This window comes from Phascolarctos cinereus, unplaced genomic scaffold (genome assembly GCF_003287225.1).
Source record: "Phascolarctos cinereus isolate Bilbo 61053 unplaced genomic scaffold, phaCin_HiC Scaffold_726;HRSCAF=1367, whole genome shotgun sequence".
NCBI classification, from domain to species: domain Eukaryota; kingdom Metazoa; phylum Chordata; class Mammalia; order Diprotodontia; family Phascolarctidae; genus Phascolarctos; species Phascolarctos cinereus.
Genome location: NW_027556098.1, coordinates 733,157 through 754,083, shown reverse-complemented (window position 1 = coordinate 754,083; position 20,927 = coordinate 733,157). Strand labels below are relative to the sequence as shown.

Here is a 20,927-nt window from a genome sequence, read left to right as displayed (position 1 = left end):
AAACTAAGATGGTGCCTATCAATTGGGGAATGACTGAGCAAATTATGGTAAATGAATATAATTGAATATTATTGTATTATAAGAAATGATTATAGAGACTGTTTCAGAGAAACCTGAGAAGACTTGTATGAACTGATGCAGAGTGAAATAAGCAGAACCAGGAGAACAATTTATTTGATAACAATATCTTTTTTCAAACACCTTTGAAAGATTTAAGAACTCAAGGCGATGCAGTGACCAGTCATGATTCCAGAGGTCAAATGGTGAAGCATGCTGCCCACCTCCTGACACAGAGGAGACAGAATCAAGCAGAATAAGACAAACATTTTTGGACATGGCCAATTTTGACTGTTCGTATTTGTTTCAAGAATTTTGTTTTGTTTTCTAGTGGTGAGAGGAAGTGCTAGTAGAAAGAGGAGGGGATAGGATAGTCACCCTCCCCCTTCCCCCCAAAAAAGAAGAGAAGCCTAAAGAAAAGAGGATCATTGAAGCATTTTCTTTAAATAGAAAAGATCAGTAGGAAGGCCAGCACAGAGAAGCAGGACAGCTTTGAAATTTACTTGTTCAATTTATCATATATTTACTTGTTCAATTTATCATATATTTTAAAAGAAAAGAAAGTTATACCTAATAGAAATTCTATTCTATATACAGCTCTCCTCTTTGTATATGAAAATGCCCATTTTATTTGATATTTGTTAAACTCAGAATAAAAAAATAGGATGAATAGATAGATAAATGCCAGAGTTTTTGGCAGACGCCATGAGGTGGTCAGTGGGTATTAGTTCTGTTCAACAGAGGGTCTGCTGTTGCCCCAGTCAGTCTCATAGAGGCACTGAGGATATATCCAGAAGTGAAACATCCTTTGCTCTCAAGGACTTGGGGGAGGGGGGGTGACAAAATATACACAGATATGTACCAATCAAGCTCCAAAAAGTAGTTGGAGACTCCGTCCTGGAAGCTGAAGAAGGCCTTACATTAATTTATTTTGTCTTTTGATTTTTCTAATTTGATTTCCTTTGGTTTAATAAAGCCCACTCTTTAAAACTTTGTACAAAAGGGCCACTGTCAGATTTTGTAGAATCAAGGTTCAGGCCAATTGTTAAAGACTAGGATAAAGATTTCTTTTTAGGTTTTTTTTTTTGTTTGTTTTTTTAGTGGAACTATTATGAAATTGTTAGAAAAATAAGAGCTTGGACCTTCAGCCTTTTGTTACATGTGTATCCTTATAATGGATCTCGAAGGGCAATACCCTTCATGATTATTTTTACACTGGCAACACCAAGTTGCCTCCTAGCTTTAGAATATCCACCAATCCTGTACCCAGTTCTCTTTCTTTCAGAGTCAGCCATTAAAATCACTCCGTAAGCTGTTACATCTCTCTTCCACCTCAAACCATCCTACTTCCTCGGATCCCCGCTTTCAGGCCTTACCAAGTCAGCAAGCCAAAAGTTCCTTTTCGGAAGTACGGATTCACCCTATGAGCCAAGCTTCCAGCAGCAGCAGCAGCAGCAACGTCCGAGCTGAGGCCACTCCAAAGGCCAGGCCCACACTTCAGCTGCCGGGGCAGATTGACCCAGGCTGGCATGTATCCCCTGTGAGCAGGAGTGCTAACGAGGGGCCTTCCTACTCTGAACAGCTGGGTTCTAAGAGTGGGCCAAACGGGCACACATATAACAGAACAAATCGATCACGGATGCCAAATCTGAATGATTTAAAAGAGACAGCCTTGTAATTATGCTCCAGGGGATAGGGAGGAAAAAGCCAACTCCCTGGGGAGAGGGGTGGGGAGGAAGGGATAGGGTAGGTAGGGCCAAGGGTGGTAAGCCAGTATTTTCAGCCTCACAAAGGTGTGCAATATTGTGTATGTGGAGCTGCATTGTTGAGCACCATATTAGTCGTCAGGGATCATATAGTAAATGAGCTGAATTACTGATTGCCAGTCACCAGAAGTCTCCCTTGATGGAGTTCAGGAAGAAGTTGCCTGGTTGTCTCCCCCTGCCTCTCACCCCTCCCTTACATTCCAGCTTTAGTGTGCTCCCTGGTGAAGCTGGGAAGCTAAAGCATGCCTTGGCACTTCAAGGGATGGAAAAATTAAGTGTCTCAGCCTACGTCCTTACCACATACTTTCTGCCTAGTTGAAATGTGGGATTTATGTAATCCAAGCCTATCCCTTTCTTTCAAGGGTCAAAAGTCGAATTGTATGTCTTAAATTTGTTTTTTTTTTTTAACTTCCATATTTGATAGGTTTGTAACATTTATTTATGATTAACTAATATTGTACTGTTATAATCATACCTTTTATGTTACAATATAAAGTTATTTTAAGCTGTTTGAAACATTGTGAAGCAGTGCAACAGCTACAGTAGTTTCTATAAAAACTAAACAGTAACATTTATATATTGCATCAGGAGTATTCTATATATAAATATATATGGTAAATACCTGTCTGTTTTATAAATATCTTCATTTAAAGAAAGTATTGTTATGACACTATCTGCCATATTTTTATACATTTGTGATATAAAGTGCAGTATTATACTTCTAATAAAAGGGAGTTGAATTGTGGCCATATATGACTGTAACAGTATGAATCCTGCTCACCTGTAAGAGTGCAGCCCTCAAGGCATGATCAGTAGCAGCAAAATGTGTGCCATCTATTTCTAGCCCTGCTAGAAGGAAAAGAAAAACAAAAGGATGAGGGACTGCCCAGCTAGCTGCATTGTAATGAAGACCTCAGGCAGTTTTTTTTCCCCAGTCCATGCATGATTAGCTCCCCTTTGTGTTTGGTATCACATTTCTTGGTACAGAGAAAGTGCCCCTTAAAAACCACAACTAAAAACAGATGCTCTTCCTTGGAATGTTATGGGGTATAGACCAAAGAAATCCAACATGATTTGTAAGCGTAATTTCAAAGTTGTGAATTTATATAAGATAGACTACAAATCATGACGTATCAGGTTTATGCTTAGGTATAGTATTCATTTGTATTGTGTTGGGTAACTAGATAGTACATTAATGTAGTATTCTGATTTAAAATGCTGCTGTGCTTTTTTGGTTGCTATTTTTGAATAAATTTTAAGGCTTCAGAAGCAGTGAAATCTAGTTATAGAAAAAATTGTCACATGCCCCATTTTCCTCTAGGGTCTCATTAGAATACCATTTCCAGTAAGGTTACCATTGACACTGGCTTCAGGGACTTTTCCAAATTTCCCACAATATGGTGGCATTTAAGTATAACAAATCTATATAGTGTCAGAACAATACCACTTTTTCTTGTCATTCATCTCCCCTCATTCCCAAGTCACTCACAGATGTCATTGAGCCCTTTGACCCTTGTGTGACAGTAGCCAGTGATTGTGCTTTATGTGCATTTTGTCCTGCTTCACCTAAACACATTCACCTGTGCACAGTCCTCAATTTTGGAAGTACCCAGTTGGCACCCCTTTTTGAAGATTTCCCCCTCATACACACACATTTTTTCACCCCCAGGGTTCACTTTTAAAGAGTATGCTTGTCTCCCCACTAACCCCCAAACCATATGACTTTGTCAGGGTTTATTCCTACCAGAGTTCTGAGCGCATCAGATCCCAAATCAGCTATGACAGACAAAACATGTAATAAATTGAACTGCTATGGCTACAGTTTTCTTTAGGATTCTGAAAAACTAGTAACCCTAATCGTTATGCACAGTACAAAAAAGGAGGCTCCATTTCTCCAAGAGTGTCTGAAATGTTAGATTGTGTGTGTATATTGCATTCTTATTTATATTATGATTTCATGTGTATAGACTGTATGTAGAACTCATTGGTGCTTTTTGTTTCATTTTCAATAAATATATTGGACACTAAAGAAAAACTTAAGGTGGGCTTGATATTGTCATTGAAGCTATTTGGTCTGAAATCCATTAATGATTTAGCAAGCTGTGCTTTATTGTTTATTTTTTAATTGTTAGATTTTCTCTCTTCCTCCAGTTCAGGACATTTCAGCTGGCCCTGCATTGTCTTGAACAGAATTTGTTCTTCAGAACTACTCTGTCCTATGTGAGAGTTAAAAACCTAGCAGCATTTATCTGAGTGCCTATGACACTGGAAGCCTGCATGTTCAACACTTTGACAGTAGGGCTACAACCCTTCCCACCACCTTCCTTAAATGTTAGTAAACCCATTTTCAGCATAGAAGGGGTTGTAGAAGTGCCTTTGGCACTTGGATTGGGGAGGGAGCCATTTCCTGTTCACCCATGCTTTATGCTACTGGTGTCTCATATATGGGAATATTTATGTTGCTTATTTTCTGAAGCAGGGTCGGAAGTTGTCAAAGTAATCAATCTTCTTCCAACTGCAAGTAATAGGTGGCTAAAAGTACCTGTGATATATTCCTGGATCTGAACCAGAAAACAAGTACACTGTCAGTAGCATTTTGGAAGTAAATCTTTAGCCTCTCTTCTCCTCTTTGAAATTTTTCATTGATCCTAGATGTGATCTCTAAATTGAATTGATGGCTTATCGTTTTCTTCCTACTCGTAGAAGGAACAATCAAGTTTTCTCACATACCTGGTTGGTTTCAAACCTGTCTTAGCTTAGAGCTATTGTTTTCCCAGAGTACGGTCTGTTGCTCCTTCTCTCAAAGGCTTCTTCCTGAGTCAACAGTGACCTGTCGTTCCTGAAAAAAAAAAATGCTAGAGAGAAAACTACAGAAATTGATAAGTTTAATGTGTGATGGAGAGTGTGTGCCATCCATACACTTATTAGATACTGTAGACCTTCTAAGAATGAACTAAATTAAGGCTTAAAAGGAATACTGAGGCATGTTTACATAACCTAAGCTGTCTAGATCCACTGAAGTTTAAAGTCACTGATACAATTTCCAGAATTACCCTTTATATTAGGGAAAATAAGTTTTTAGTCACTTATGGAATCATTTCTCTTGTCCACCTTTATTTTTAACCATCATTGCCATTTTCTCTGTGAGACATTCAAATTGTACTTCACTCTCTCAGATCTTTGAGGCTTGTACCAATTGTTGTTGGGTAGTCCTTGGAGCCTAAGAGCATGGTGAGGTATTGTGCTTACAGAGTTCCCAAATCACTTGGACCAGCTCACAAACTGGATTTGCCAAGTTGACCCTCTTCCCCAAGTTTTGGAATTGATGACATGGATTTAGGGAGCTAACGCTCTGTTTCCAGTTGAATCCTTGGATAAAACCTCTCCTTTTACTCCTCAGTGCTGTTTCTGCCCATTGGAAGGGGAGTTGTGTATTTTGGAAGAAATGGACCTAAGTGACCTCTTGAGATGTTTTAAGCTTGAAATTTCAGGTTAGTTCTTCCAGAAAGATTTTCAGGCAGCCAGCTGATTTGAGAGCAACAGCAACTTGGAAGTTTGGGGTGATTTGCACCTGTTGCCATGGGGGACCTGTAGATTTTAGCAAAAATTTACAGAGCATAATAGTCTTGGTTATCCATGCTTCTTGCTAGCTATAAAAGAAAAATGTCATATGCCAAGCAGATTTGGAACCTAAAGTGTGCTGGTAGTATGTTTATTTTAGAAGTATTTGTGCCTTTATTTGTCATGGTGAAATCTTTGTAAAACATGCTCTAGGTTGTAACTCCTTACAGTCTAACAGAATATTCTGAGCTTAGAGTTCTGCTGGTTAGTTTATAGTAACAAATATAATGGAAAAATATATGTCATGGTAGTACAAACTCAATTCAGTATCTTCATAACCTGAAAATAAGTGGTGTCTCCTAGAGGAAAAAAAAAAGTTTTCTCATTCTTCCTACCTAACATTACTTCTTTAATATCGTGGTATTTACCATTCTGTAACTTCAAAAACATTTTTTTCCAGCTACATATAGATTGTCCCAGATACAACTTTTTTAAAAAATAAAGTAAGAATTATTTTCTGGAAAGATCTAATTTTAGCCATCAGAATTCTGCTGGTAACAATATACCAGGATCCTTAAAGGAAGAGATAGTGGCAACTTTCTCAGCTCTGTTCCTATAACTCTAATACAATAAAATCTATACATTATCCTGGTCCAGATACACTCTCCTGAGACTACTGATTTTATATCTGGAGGGCCATCATCTTCAACATGGATGGGTGTTTAACAACATTACTAAACTACACAAAAACCCACACTCCTTTATGACATGAGAACATTACATATACATTAACATTACATACATGAAGATGAGCTCACATATACTAGAATATTTTCATGTGCATTCACACTTTTTTTTCTGCATGAATCAATGCATGAACAAAGGGAGCTCTCCTGTGATATGAACTTCTCTTTGATGTAAAAGAAAGGAATGTTGGGGCTATAGTGGGACTGTTTATACAACTCTATAGGTAAGAATGGGGTCTTTGGAAGTGTATCTCTGAGGATGAGTAGTTAGTTTATTTTAAGAGTATCCACTTCTCCAGTGGTAGTCCTGGAAATCCTGGTGCTGACTCTCAAAAAGTTTTGGTTCAGAAATGATGAGCAAATGCAAGAAATACCAGGTTATAACTGGGTCGCTTGCCTTTGTAGGTCCAACCATGATGTAGTAGAAAGGGTAGGTAATGCATTGAGTTTGTGTTTATTTTTCAATGCTTTTATAGATGATAACTGTAAAGGTCCCAGGCTCATGGACATGCATGGAACAACAACCAGCCACTACACAAATACCTTTTCTCTAAAGCTCTGTTTATCATTCTGTGATATGTTAAAGTTGATTGTAAGACTCATTTCTGACGTTTGTTTAGTTTCCATGAGTCAGTCAGTTTACTGGTGTGTTTGCTATAGAATACAAAGCGTCATCAAAATGTGGCTTATTTTCCCATGTATTTACTTGTTAAGTTTGGAATTTTTGTTTATGTGCTGGAAAAGATATTTACCACTTTAGCTTTTCAGGGCTAATAGAACTGAGCTGTATTAATATGATACTGTATTAATTTCTGTGTAGCAGGAGCCCCTCCTTGTCTTTTCTGCAGGGTCTGGAGTCCTTTCTCTTTTAGCCCCATTTGGTCTTTGTGTCAATGTAAGATCATCATCTTGCACCTTAAAATCAATCTCTTTGTAGTATTCAGATTTAAAGTTGCCTTGTTTGCTTCTATTCCAACACATCCAGGAGAAAGAGGCCTTATGTGTTCCTCCATCTACCCTATTTGTTGTTATCTATAGACCGTTGTATTAAGATTTCCTCAGGACTTCCTTTGGTTTTAAATTAATCACACTTCTTCAGGAAGTTGTGACTAGTTTCATTTCAGCACAAGGACCAACTTGTCATGGTGCTTTGCTTCATTTCAAATAAAAAGAGCCTTAGGAATACAAAAGGTAGGTGAGATGGTATATATAAACATACAGGATGCTTTTTTGCCCGGTTTGCCAGAGGGTCCAGCTTGTCAAAGCGATCAGAATCACGAGAACAGAGAAAATGTTCACTTCTGCAGAATACAGCTCTCCATGTAAACTTAGAAGATACTTAAAAAATAGGTAGCAAAGTTTTGTCTTTATTTTGACAGTTTTCATTAAAGATGTAAAATCACTTGTGGTCGATTTGTTATTTTTCCCTTCCCTCGGCCCTTTTTTAATTGGGTGGTTGTTTTGGTTTTTTGGGGGTCAGTTCTTAATCTTATTTGAGTCAGGCTGGTTGATGGAATGAAGGCATTTTTCACCTATAAATTTGGATTAACTAGAACAAGTAAACCCAACTGAAACAGACATCCAAAAATAGTATCTCTAAAAATTACTTTATGCCATTGGGAATTTCAGAATAGGTCTTTTATATTTAGGAGAAATTTCAGAACTTTTTCAGTCCCCAATAGGAGTAATATAGTATCTGTGAGAAAAAAAAATATGGCTCAGGGTGAACTTGAGAACTTAATTGTTGGGGTTTTTTTGTTTTGATTTGTTTTTGACCAAACAAGAAGATAAGGCTAAGCCAAAATGATGTGATATAACATCCACATTTATGGGTAAAGAATTACTAGAAATTCTTAAATGCACATACTTTATAATCATAACCATATACTTTTTACTGTGGAAAGGAGGTGATGGGGTATTAATCTTTTTAATCCTTGAGTCCAAACTGACTTTAACATGTTGAATATTAAAATACTTCACAAGTTAATAAACCATTTGTAAAGTGTTTATAAAACTTTGTATCATGTGTTGGTACACCTTATCAAGTTTTTTTTCTGGCATGTATTCCATTCTAACTACTGTAAAATTTCTATTGTTGCTGTAAATATTATAAAAATATTTATCCCGTGGTAACCTTAATTATCAGCATGAAAATGGTTAATTTTTACTGAGCACAATGTATTTTTGAATGGATCTTCCAAAAATACGTCTTTAATAAAATGCAGATTTTGCACTAGAAAAACAATGTTGTCCAGATTGCTATAACTCCAAAGCCATGCAAGCCATCAGCATTGAATTCCTGTTTATGATAGCATGTGGCTTATTTTTATTTCTTCATTGAAAAGTAGTTCATTTAAATTTCAACCATTATGACAAAGGAAAATGTGCCCTTGAAGGAGAAATCAATTCAAGGGACAGAAATTAATCTCAGTGAATGCAAAAAAAATCTGATATTGATAATATTATTGTTTTCATTTTCAAAACACCTCCATACCCCAGAAGCTTGAGGACATTTGGCAAACTTTAAATTGCTCTTAAGTATGAGTATGATACACTTGAAAATTAGTAAACGCTCAAGTACCTGAGGCAGCTACTGATTTGAGTTAACTAGAAAAGGTACCAGCCCAGTGCCATTGCTAATACCAGACCTCAGTCTAAACCCGAGTCACCATAATATCCTCAACCCCAATTCTCAATATTAAAGATTATGGGTATACAGGTTTGAGAGAGGGAAGAAGTTAATTCAGAATAACTTCTATTCAGTTTTGAAGACAAAATTATACAAAATAGTTCACTGAGTCTAATGTAGGACATAGGCAATTACAGTAGCTCTCCATGAAGTATAATTTGGTATATATAACAAGTTAATTAGGCATTTATGTAATATTTTATCTATATTAATTTATACTGACAGCACACATTAACCAAAAACACAGATTTTCCTCTGCTTTACACAAAGGTTTTCTTCTACACAAAGGTGTGTGCAAAGGCTTCCATAATGAGATTTCTATTATAGAAACAAAGAATGAAGAAGAAAGTAACACATCAGAAAGGAAATTATGTTGACTTAAGCAGTGACTTCGAATTTCTGTAATACCTTTTCTTCTCAAATGCTTAGAAGATTTCAAGTTTTCTCATCCTATTTTAGAAGTGGAAATGACAGCCTGAGAATATTTTGTTCAAAAACAAGCTACTACTCATTCTGAAAAGGTGACAAAAGTGGAACTTGAAACTCTGGGAAAGAACAGGATGGGAAGATTAATGAACAATGGACAAGTTGGTGACCCTTAACTGGGAATCGCAGCTAAAATAATAATCTTCCTTTGTTTCCTTCCCATTTATTTCTCTAAAACTTCATTGCCCTAAAAAACTGCCTCTGGTTGGTTTGCATCAACTTAAATTCTCACTTCAGGTTTCACCAGGTACAGGACTGTGAACAACGTTGTGCTAATTAAATGTATTCCTATTACATTACGTATGTAAAAACGTGCATAGGAAAATTAGAAATAATGGGAGAAGCCTTTTTGTTTTAGAGTTTGCATAGACTTTTGTGAATGATTTTATCGGGAAGTCATGGGAGCACACTGAATGTGACATTTTTCATGTAATAGCTAAATTCTTTTTTTGTAAATTTAGGTTTGGGATCCGATTAGTGTTCTTAAAAATGAAAGGAAACATACTAACTTAAGATAAAGAGCTGTTTTTTTTCCAAAGTAATTGTTTAAAATGAAGAGCTTCTATGACAAAGAAGATGGAATTAGAAATTAAAATTGTAGATATATTTCATGTAATAGCTAAATGGTCATGTGCACATATGTGTAGATTATATTTCAGTACTCTACTAGAGTCTAAATTTTATTACTTAAAAGTATGTTTTTTGGTTGTGTTTTAAAATTAATCTTATGATCGTGTTGTATTTGGATAAGCTAACATGCCATCATAAATTACTTACAGAAAAAAAGCTTTTTAAAATTTCAGTGCAATTAATTTTAACTACAAATAATAATCGAATCAGGATCTTAGAAATGAAAGTAACTTTAGAGGCCCCCACTTAAGGCAGAAAACAAACTCCATTCAGGTTTTTGTGTGAACGCTATGCCCTTGCACTCTTACCTGTTTTTGTCTTTTTCCTTACGTGAAATTCTCTGTTTGTCTCTCTGTCTGATGAAAAGATTGCATTCCTTCACAAGGTGAGGGAATGGTTTAAGTGATCTCTAAGACCTCTTTAAGCTCTTAAAACAATATTTAGGATTCTATATACTCCTGTGGCAGATGAAAAGTTTTCCTATTTCTAATAAGTTTTGTCAGTTGTATTGTCCGTGATGGTGCACATTTGTCCAGTTGTACTAAAGCCAGAAATGGATTTTAGCAACCCTCATTAACAGGAGACTGAAGTCTGTGACTGGAGGTGTCCTAACAACCAATTCAAATGAGCAGCAGGGTAATTACAGGGCAATTATAAATACAGGGAAGCTAGGTGGTGCAGTGGGTAGAGTACTAGACCTGGAGTCAGAAACCTGTCTCATCTTCCTGAGTTCAAATCTGGCCTCAGACATTTACCAGTTATATGACCTTAGGCATGTCACTTCACCCTATTTTCCTCAGTTTCCTCATCTGTAAAATTATCTGGAGAAGGAAATTAGCAAGCCACTGTAATATCTTTGCCAAGAAAACCCAAATGGGATCATGAAGAGTCAGACATGACCGAAAAATGACTGAACAAAAATAATATATAAGCTTAAAAACATTTTTAAAGTTCCTAGGAAGTAGGATAGGAGGAGAAAGTACCTGAGAATGAAGAGGGAGTATGATCTTGTGGCAAAACCACTTGATTTGGAGTCAGAGGACTTGGGTTCAAATCCCAACTCTACTATTTTCTACTTGTATGACTTTCAACCTTTCTGGACCTCATTTCTTCTAATCTGTAAAATGAGGGCTTAGAGCAAGGATCTCTTTAGGGAATTGTTCTATGAAGTTTGGATTCAGTCAAAAGGCTGCACTTGAAGACCTGGAGGGCCACATGGGCCTGAAGGTCCCAGGTTCCCTACCCCTGGCTTAGAGACTCAATGGCTTCTAAAGTTCTTTCTGGTTTTGTGATTTTATGATTTCAAGGTATTGTTCATACTAATTCCATGGGGTTAGACCTCTGAGGTTCCCTCTAGGTTTGTCGATTATTCTCTGATCTTGTGTCCTTTTCCTTTTTATCCTCTGAAAAAGAATTCACTTCAGGGAGATGAATTAGTGTGAGTCAGTGTGGCCAAGAGATTGCTGAGTCTAGTCTCCTTATTTTGTAGATTAGCAAACTAAAGTCTAGAGCAAAAAAGACCAGAATTGAAACCCAGATCTTCTAATGAACTTCAAAACTAGTTTCTTTTTCTAATGTGCCATGCTGCTAGGCCTGGCCAATTTTGACTAAGAAAGGGCAAAACTCCGTCCAGGGCCAGTCCTAGGTAAAATAATGAAATAGACAAAACTGTATAATTTTGAGAGGAAATACTTTCCAAGGGCAGTGCTCCCTTGAGAAGCATTATGGAAACATGGATAGGACATTGGATTTGGTATTAGGAGGACCTGCATTCAAATCCTACCTTAGACATTTACTAATTGTATCACCCTGGGCATACATAACTTCTGTGCCTCAGTTTCCTCATCTGTAAAATAAGGAGATTAGACTTGATGGCCTCTGATGTACCTTCTAGCTTTAAAACTATGATCCAATGATCATGGTCTCTGAATTCCCCCCAAGGGGATATTGTCTACTCAAATTGCCGATAAGATCCTGCCAATATCACAGAGCATGTCATCAATTAAAGGTTGTTGCTATTGTTCAGTCATGTCCAACTCTTTGTGATCTCATTTGGGGTTTTCTTGGCAAAGATACTGGAGAGGTTTGCCATTTCCTTTTCCAGCTCTTTTTTTTTTGGGGGGGGGCTAGGCACTGGGGTTAAGTGACTTGCCCAGGGTCTCACAGCTAGTAATGTGTCCGAGGCCAGATTTGAACTCAGGTCCTCCTGAATCCAGGGCCAGTGCTCTATCCACTGCACCACCTAGCTGCCCCTCTAGCTCATTTTACAGGTGAGGAAACTGAGGCAAAGGGACTTGCCCCAGGCCATGCAGCTTGTAAGTACCTGAGGCCAGATTTAAACTCAGGAAGAGTGTTCCTGATTCCAGGCTTGGCAGTCTATCCATTGTGCCACCTAGTTGCCCAATTAAGTAGGTCATTTAAAGTTAAAGTAGCATATAAAAAGCCACTTCTTACGTGAGGGCAGGTAGTCTACTTTGAGCCAACATTTTGTTGGTGGTGGTGAATCATAGTATGAATTATCAGCCTAGAGAAAAGATTCTCACTTCAGGTGTGTACTGGTGCTCAGAGCCCAGTTCTTCCTCTAATTTTCTGAACTGCAGCCCTGCTAACACTTCGTGGGTCCCTTTTATCTCCAGTACTAAATAGTGTCCCCTAAGCAGAGCAGCAGGGAAGAGGGGTCCATGATCTTGCAGTGATTCCCTGTGTAACAGAATAAAGAACTACCAGCATTGTGGTACAAATTGGATTGTAGAATGACAGTGAGCTCTCATTTGATTTATCTCCACTCAGGAGAGCCAAGCAAAAGAATGATCAGATTCATTAGAATGATTCTGAGCCAAGAAATAGGGCCCAACCCTTTATTTCACAGAACTACAAGTATGAATGTGCCATTATTTACTCACACACATATCTATGCCATCTAATCATAATCAGTACTCACCTAAAATGTCACTAAAATAGTTTTAGACCACAACTGAAGAAAAAGTAATTGCCCTCACTTGGTGGATAATTGTGAGATGACTGGTAAGCTATCACCCTAACCTGAACTGCAGGTTCACAAGATTTGTGCTGGTTTTTAATTTGGTAGTTTGTTAAAAGAAAACCTACACCTTCAGGCAACTTATGACCCCACTGAAATTACACTTTTCCTCAGATTACTGACACCCAAGGAAAGATTTCAACAGATAAATTGTTAATGTATCCTTTCCTCAAGAAACTGGCTTTGGGAAAAGTGCTTTCTTCCATCTTTTAGTAGGTGCTGGTTGCAGGAGACAGGTGTCTTGTGAAATCTAAACCACTTATAAAATGCTATTCCTTTTTTTTTTGAAGGTGAAAAGTTCAAAAGAAGTTTAGGCGAGGGGTTCTGATATCTAAGACTTTGCAAAATTCAACACTTCTACCTAGCAGTATACTTATTCATTTTTCTTCTGAAAGACCATTTTTGATCTATCTAATCTTGTCCTACATTGCTCTTCAGCAATGCTAAACACATTTACTCATGCACTCCAACAGCTCCATCCTGATGGCGATCCGCACATGCCAGCCCAAGGGAATTAAACGGATGTATCGGGAAACAATGGGAGGCCTTAAGAGATTCTGGACAGAGGATGTTCTGTCTGAGTTCCCATAGAACACCTAAAACAAAAGGGGAGAAACCAAATGGAGATTAGCTCACATGGCCACATCAAAGGAAAGGCAAGGCCTGGCTACAGCCAGAGTGAGTTAGTTTGTTTGTTTTTCTTTCTGTGAGGCAATTGGGTTAAGTGACTTGCCCAGGGTCACATGTGTAAGGTATGAGAAATTATGTTTCCACAGATGTAGAGGAAGTGGGTTTCAATGGTAAAACTCGGAACTGTTTTTAACAATAACACCTGGAGTTAGAGGAAAAACAGGAAATTGGGCTAACCCACAGGCAGATAGAAAACACACATGCTTAACAGCTTTATGAATATTAACTTCTCCTCCTCTAGGAGGAGCAACAGCTCATTTGAATGTACATGTGATGTGTGTAGTGGGAGGAAAAACATAGTAAGGGGCAATGTGAAGTAGGCGGTCTAGGAAGTTGTACACCTTGGAGTACTCAGCCAATGGCGAAACAAGGGAGGGACTTTGCGGATTTGGGATAGGAATATAACTGCTTGCCTTTGCTTCTGTAGTGTGTGTCTGCTTCTCGCAGCACACCTGCTTCTTACAAAAATGTAGAATAAATAATCTTGCCTCATCTATCTCGGGAGTCTTTGTTTTTCCTATAGAAATTATTTCTAACAATTGGCTAGTAAGTTTGAACTCAGGTCCTCCTGACTCCGGAGCCCTGACTCTGTCTCCTATGCTACCTAGCTGCCCCTGGCCTAAATTTCTGAATGCTTGCTGCAGAATCAGGTGTGAGGATCTTCAATGTGTTTGAAGGCTTACAGTAATGCGAAGGCCCCATCCTAGAAACTTAGCAAAGTTTTCTCTTGATGAAAGCACAGACATAGCAGGAATGCTTCTGAGAGTCACTGTGTAGAGACAACAAGTCACAGTATTTCCCTGGGCTCATTTTCTGTTTTGTGTGTGGGTTTACCCTGTTTTTTCATACGGTAAACAAGCTATCACTTTCCGGTCAGTGTAACAAAAGTAGGCCCAGCCCCAAGAATGTTGTTTTTATAGTTTGGGATAGAAAAATTAAAGCTTTGTCCTGGCCTACATGCAAATGGCAATTTGGCATCTTCTGGAGTCTCTGAAAAACTTTTAAAAGGGGCAGAAGAAAAAACGACGATAGAGTGAAATACCTGAAGTATTACATTTATTCAAATTCACACTACTCAAAGCTATGGTTATACCTTCCACATTGTGACTTTCCCCACTGCAGTTTCGGGGCTTTGATATATCACAGGTCAGCATAAGAAATTAAATAGCAATATTTTGGGAGTTTTACGGAAGCCACAGACACAAGAAGACCAGCAGATGATGCAGAAAAAGTTTAGAAACTCAGAAATGCATAAAATATATGTATAGTATTGCATAATATCAACATATTTTATCTTGTAATACTGTAAACACCCCATAAAAGAAGAAAAAATTCAGACTTCTTTTCTAGTAGGAAGGGAGGGCCAAAAACTTTTATATGGATTTTCCAGATTGGAGGGAAACCATGCCTCTAAGCCCCTCGAAATGGAAGGGATAACTATAATTGTATAAAATATGTTCCCTGCTTGAGGTCACTTCAAGGAATCCATTATTTGTACTAATAGGACCTTGCTATACATGGAGGGATTGGAGGTAACAGGACGGGAAGTGAGTTTTTCATTTTGACATTAGAATATATAGAAATGAACAATTTGGAGTGGATATTTGAGAGTATTTCAGAGCAATTTTCCTCCTGATTATTTTCTAACACGTGTCCAGTATTGCAGGGAAGCTCCTTTTCCAGTTTCTATCAACCTTTTAAAACTTCTGAATCTGACCCAGGAATCATACACATGAATACAGAAGTCTTTGCTAGCTAATGACTTCTACAGCCTTCTTGGTGACAGTGTCATGTGACAATCAAAGCCTTCTGTCTCTAATATATAATTAATAATAACTAACATTGCAGAGCTCTTTGATTTCAGGGTGTCAATAAGCATTTAGTATTTACAAAGGGCTTTATATATGTTACCTCATTTGATTCCTCAACAAACCTCTGGGTTTGTTAATTAAATTATTGCTATTATCCCCAATTTACAGATGAGGAAACCAAGGCAAAGGGAAGTTAAGTGACTTGCCCAGGGTGCCACATCTAGTAAGTGTCTGGGGCAGGATTCAAACTCAGGTTATCTGACTTCAAGGTCCAGGGCACCACTTAGATATCTATTTAATCCACAGCCTACTTAGTTACCAGGATTAGGTTAATATGAGATTGGTCCTTTGTACTCCACAAGTCTGGACAATTCTCTATGTAAAGAAATGTGATAGTCTATTAGTGTCCTTAGAACCTTGAGAGAATTTAAGTATGCTACAAAACAGTGAAATTAGTCCAAAATGAATGCTGGATACATGATGTTCAAATTCATTTTATCATATCACCCTAATAATGGATCATGTTGAGTGCAGTTTCATAAGAAATCACAAGATATCCATGTTATAACGTGTGGGTGGGGCTTTGGCAAGAGGACTGAACAAGGCAAACTGCTTGGTTAAGAGGCTACTGGTCAGCTCTGCTAGCTAGCAATGTGATGATGTCAGGCCAAACCACTTAACTTTATAGGGCTTGGGTTAGCACAGAGTGCCTGGTATATAGTAGGCATCTATTGACTTAATTTGTTGATTCCTTTAAAATGAAGCAGCATAGGACTAGATGATTTCTAAGATTCTTTCCAGCCCCCCCAAATCTATGAAATTAGCTTCTAATATGAAATAATTAACTAGATAGACATTTATTCTAGTTATTTCTGCTAGATTCAAAAATCAGCAAAATATTCTGAAACTATTGCAGAATGATAGTGGGTACATATGTCATAACATGCTGATCATTCTGTTGACAGTCTGCTTAAAATCGTCAAACAATAACAATATTTCAGGCTACTAGAGCAAAGTATATTATGATTTGGGGAAATAACTCCCCATTGCAAACGCATTCTGAAATAATTTTATTTAACAGGCTTTTAAAATGACTTAAACCAAGATATTCTATATTCGACTGAAGCAGCCAGGTGGCACAGTGGATTAGAGTGCTGGGCCTGGAGTCAGGTAGACTCATCTTCCTGAGTTCAAATGCGGCCTTAGACATTGACTAGCTGGGTGACCTGGGCAAGTCACTTAGTCCTGTTTGCCTCAGTTTCCTCATCTGTAAAATGAACTCCAGAAGGAAATGGCAAACCACTCCAGTCTCTTTGCCAAGAAAACCCTGAATAGGGTCACTAAGAGTCAGACACAACTGAACAACACCACCTTCCCCACAATCCTGTGAGAGGCTACATGAGTACAATTACTTTCATTCTACGAGTAGATAACATATTATTATCCTCAATTTATAAAGGAGTTAAGGGACTTATCCAGAGTCACACAGTTAGTAAATGTTAAGAGGCAGAACTTAAACCCAAGGCCAAGAGATCAGTCTCTTGAGCCCTATTACCTCTTTGTGGGGGCAGCTAGGTGGTACAATGGATAGAGTGCCGGGCCTGGAGTCAGGAAGATGAATCTTCCTGAGTTTACATCAATACATGCCAGACACTGTGCTAAAAGCTTTACAATTATTTGCTCATTTGAGCGTCACAACAACAGTGGGAGGTAGGTGCTATTATTCTTCCCATTTTACAGTTGGGGAAATTGAGTCAAAAGAGGTTAAGTGACTTGCCTAGGGTCACACTGCTAGCGTGTGTCTGATGCTGGATTTGAACTTAGGTCTCTCCTGAGGATAGGAGGATCCCTTTTAAAAATTGTTGAAGGCATCCTAATCATGCTAGTGGGTTAATAATATATAACATACAGTAATATACAATAATCTTCAGAAGCAGCATCAGTGTAGATGGTATATGCCCAATCTACTCCTTTTATTTTCATGATTATGTCTATATTGTCCAAGCTTGAAGCTGAGAGTTAGGAATACATCAAATGAATTTGAAACTGTCCAAGTTGCCTGTTCTGATTATTCAAGTGATGATGCATTAATAGGACACCATGCATAAATATTTCTTTTGTTGCTTAAGTGAATTTCAAAAATTCCAAGCATATATGACTGTCACTCACTCGATTGTTGCCAGTCTGGTCCTTGTAATAAACCCAGTTTGAGCCCTCGTCAGTCCGGTACTGTACACTGTATTTAGTCATCCATTCATCAGCATCACAGCGTCCCTGTGTGAGGATCCCTGAAATCACCTTGATCTCTTTCAAGTCTATCTGTAGCCACTGACTGCTGTCTTGATATTTGGAGAGCCACGCACACCTATGGAAAATATGGCAACCGCATTACTCCTGGAAGCTAGTCTATGAGAATGTTGCACAGCAAGCCAATGATCTTATGAAAACACTCTATTAAAAAAAAAAAAGAAAAGAAAAGAAAAAAACTTACTAGAAAGCAGAGACTGAGTCAGAGACTTGGGAAGCTTTGAAGGAATTCAACTCTACTTTTTAATTGGCATGCAGAATTGCCACAGAGAATTCCCAGACATTTTAGCAAGAAAACAAGCCCATGTCATCCCTTCTTGTACCTCCATTTCCCTAAGAAAATAGTTTCAGAATTAAATTAACTATATCATCAGAAAAGCACTCAGAGTTGTGATGTAAATTTCTTTTGAAGTGAACCTTACTCATGGGATCATAGACCTGGAACTAAAAGGAACTGATACTAGGTGTCACAGTGGATAGAACGCTGGCCCTGAAGTTAGGAGGACCTGAGTTCAAATCCAGCCTCAGACTTAACACTTAACTAGCTGTGTGACCCTGGGCAAGTAACTTAACCCCAGTTACCTAAAATAAATAAAAGGAACTGATAGTCTATCTAAGTCCAAGCGCCTCATTTTTACAAATGAGGAAACTGAGTCCCAGGGATTGTAAGTAATTCACCCAAGCTCACTCAGGTAGTAAGCATCATAAGTGGAATGAAGAAAATTCTTTAGGAGCCAGGATGATGCTGCACAATATCTTTCATCCTATATATTTACATATCTGTAATATCTTACCCCATTTTAATGCCAAGTCACATGAAACCTATTATCAAAACACCTTTCTCACAATTCTGTGAGGGGCTATATGAGTACAATTACTTTCATTTTATGAGTAGGTAACATATTATTATCCTCAATTTATAAAGGAGTTAAGGGACTTATCCAGAGTCACACAGTTAGTAAATGTTAGAGGCAGGACTTAAACCCAAGGCCAAGAGATCTGTCTCTTGAGCCCTATTACCTCTTTGTGGGGGCAGCTAGGTGGTATAGTGGATAGAGTGCCGGGCCTGGAGTCAGGAAGATGAATCTTCCTGAGTTTACATCTGGTCTCAGACACTTGCCAGATGTGTGTCCCTGGACAAGTCCCTTAATCCTATTTGCTTCAGTTTCTTCATCTGTAAAATGAGCTGGAGAAGGAAATGGCAAACCACTCCAGTATCCCTGCCAAGAAAACCCCCAAATGGGGTCATGAAGAGTCAGATAAGGTGGAGCAACAGCAATCTCATTGTGGGTTGATTAGAACAACTCCTTTCATTCACCTCTCTTACTATTTCAATTTTTTCTCCCTAGGTCTTTCTTATTCTTGGGAAATTTCTCTATGCCTTCTCCAAGGTATTTGACATCAAAGTCAATGAATATTTATTGATTTTCTACTCTGTGCTAGATATTGTGATATATGAAATTTGTCTGGCAGTTGTTCAAAAAGCTTATAGCAGCATGAAAATTTGAATAGACAGAACTGGAAAAGGCTTTTTTTTTTTTGGCCTAGACATGATTTTATTGGCTTAAGGAATTACCAGGAGGAGACTCATGCAGATCAGCATGATCTTCTATAACTTATAGTATGAAAGAGCCATGTGAGGTTCTGAAAGACTCACCCATGGACACATGGCTAGTATATGTCAGAGGCAGACCTTAAACCCATTGTGGGGCATCTAGGTGGTGCACTGGATAGAATGATAGACCTGGAGCCCCACCTCAGACACTAACCTTTGTACGATTCTGGAGTTATTTCATCTCTGTGTATCTCAGTTTCTCCATTTGTAAAATGGGGATAATAATAAAACTGGGAGGATAAAATGGGAAATTTGTAAAGTACTTTGCAAAACTTAAAATGCTATATACAGGGCTGGCTCTGTATCTACATACTTTCAGAAGGGACCTTAAAAATAAATAAAATCCAACCACCTCATTTGGGTAAATTGAGGCCCCAAGAGGCGAATGATTGCCACAAAGCCATTCTGTTAGTGAATGACCAGGACAGTATTTAAATCCAGGTCCTTGGATTCCAAGTTCAGGCTGCCTGCCAGGTGAGATTGTTTCATTTTATTCTAGGTAGGTCCCTCTTAGATTGTATACATTCCTCCTCTTGCCCTTTATATCCTTTTAAAATATTATTTACTCAATTTTTTACTAATTTGCTAATTGTATTAATTTATTCAGTTATGTATTAATCTCTTTTCTTTTGTTCCATCGATGTTGGCAGATGGATGAAAGATAGCTTTTGTTGACACACAAAACTCTCCTTGGCTTACCCATAGCCTTGGCTATTGAGACGTGCCTTGTTTGCTGTCCATGAAGAATACCATCCTATGTACTGTTCTGGATTGGAGCAACTGATTTGGTCTGGAGTAACAACTCCAGATTCAAAGCCCAAAGGTTTATGGTATGGGCATTCTGGAGTGGGGAAAAAAGAGTCAAATGAAAACATTCAACAAACACAATATGTAAGAAATCTCAAACTCGTAATCCCATTTCTGATAATTTTCTATTTGTCCTTGTGGTTGATGATGGATAGAAGAGGAACTTTTCAGAGATAGAATGGAGATTACTTAAAGATAAAAGGATAATCAACAAATATTGGAAGGGATGTAGAAAAATTGGGACACTAATTTGCGGTTGGTGGAACTGATCCAACCATTTTGGAGAGATAAATGGAAGTATATATAGAATGGTTTTACAAATATACAGTCACACACACACACATCTCTAGATTAGGGGGGAGGAAGAGAAGAAAAAAAGGGGAAAAAAGAAAATTAGATGATAAATTTATTATACATTTAAAAGGAATAGCAAGTTGTACATAACAGATTTGCAGTTTCATGTACAATCATCTTTTTTTCTATTCTATGTTATGGAAATGCTTATTTTATTTCTTAAGTTCAGAATAAAATAAAAAAAATTTTAAAAAGATAAAAGGATTGACATGGAGAGTACCTCTGTAAAAAGGTAGGAGTGGAGTTATTGTTTTGTTTTGGTTTGGTTTGGTTTTTTACAATTAGGAACTTAAGAAATTGGTTCTCTCCATCTTAAGCTATAGTTTTAAAGGATTAAATATTTAGCAGTCCAACACAGCAAGCTATCT

At 37.8% G+C, this 20,927-nt stretch overlaps 2 protein-coding genes across 5 annotated transcripts in view; one reads left to right on the top strand and one right to left on the bottom strand.

The window, feature by feature from the left end:
* CDKL5 (cyclin dependent kinase like 5) overlaps positions 1-7,532 on the top strand; it is a 261,982-nt gene extending 254,450 nt beyond the window's left edge. For 3 of the 4 annotated variants that reach the window (XM_021007395.2, XM_021007396.2, XM_021007392.2), the window contains one exon: positions 1,343-7,532. In XM_021007395.2, the coding sequence (XP_020863054.1) occupies positions 1,343-1,735 (393 nt within the window). In that variant the 3' untranslated portion in view covers positions 1,736-7,532. Of the gene's footprint in view, positions 1-210 lie in introns of all 4 variants that reach the window. The other variant, XM_021007398.2, reaches the window with a different exon arrangement.
* A 5,229-nt stretch (positions 7,533-12,761) lies between these two features.
* The window catches only part of RS1 (retinoschisin 1), a 43,544-nt gene continuing 35,378 nt past the window's right edge, over positions 12,762-20,927 (bottom strand). Inside the window, exons 7-9 of the mRNA XM_078146065.1 lie at positions 20,098-20,239; positions 17,646-17,841; positions 12,762-13,571 (exon numbers count right to left, since the gene is read on the bottom strand). Of these exons, the coding sequence (XP_078002191.1) occupies positions 13,419-13,571; positions 17,646-17,841; positions 20,098-20,239 (491 nt within the window). The 3' untranslated portion in view covers positions 12,762-13,418. The remainder of the gene's footprint in view (positions 13,572-17,645; positions 17,842-20,097; positions 20,240-20,927) is intronic.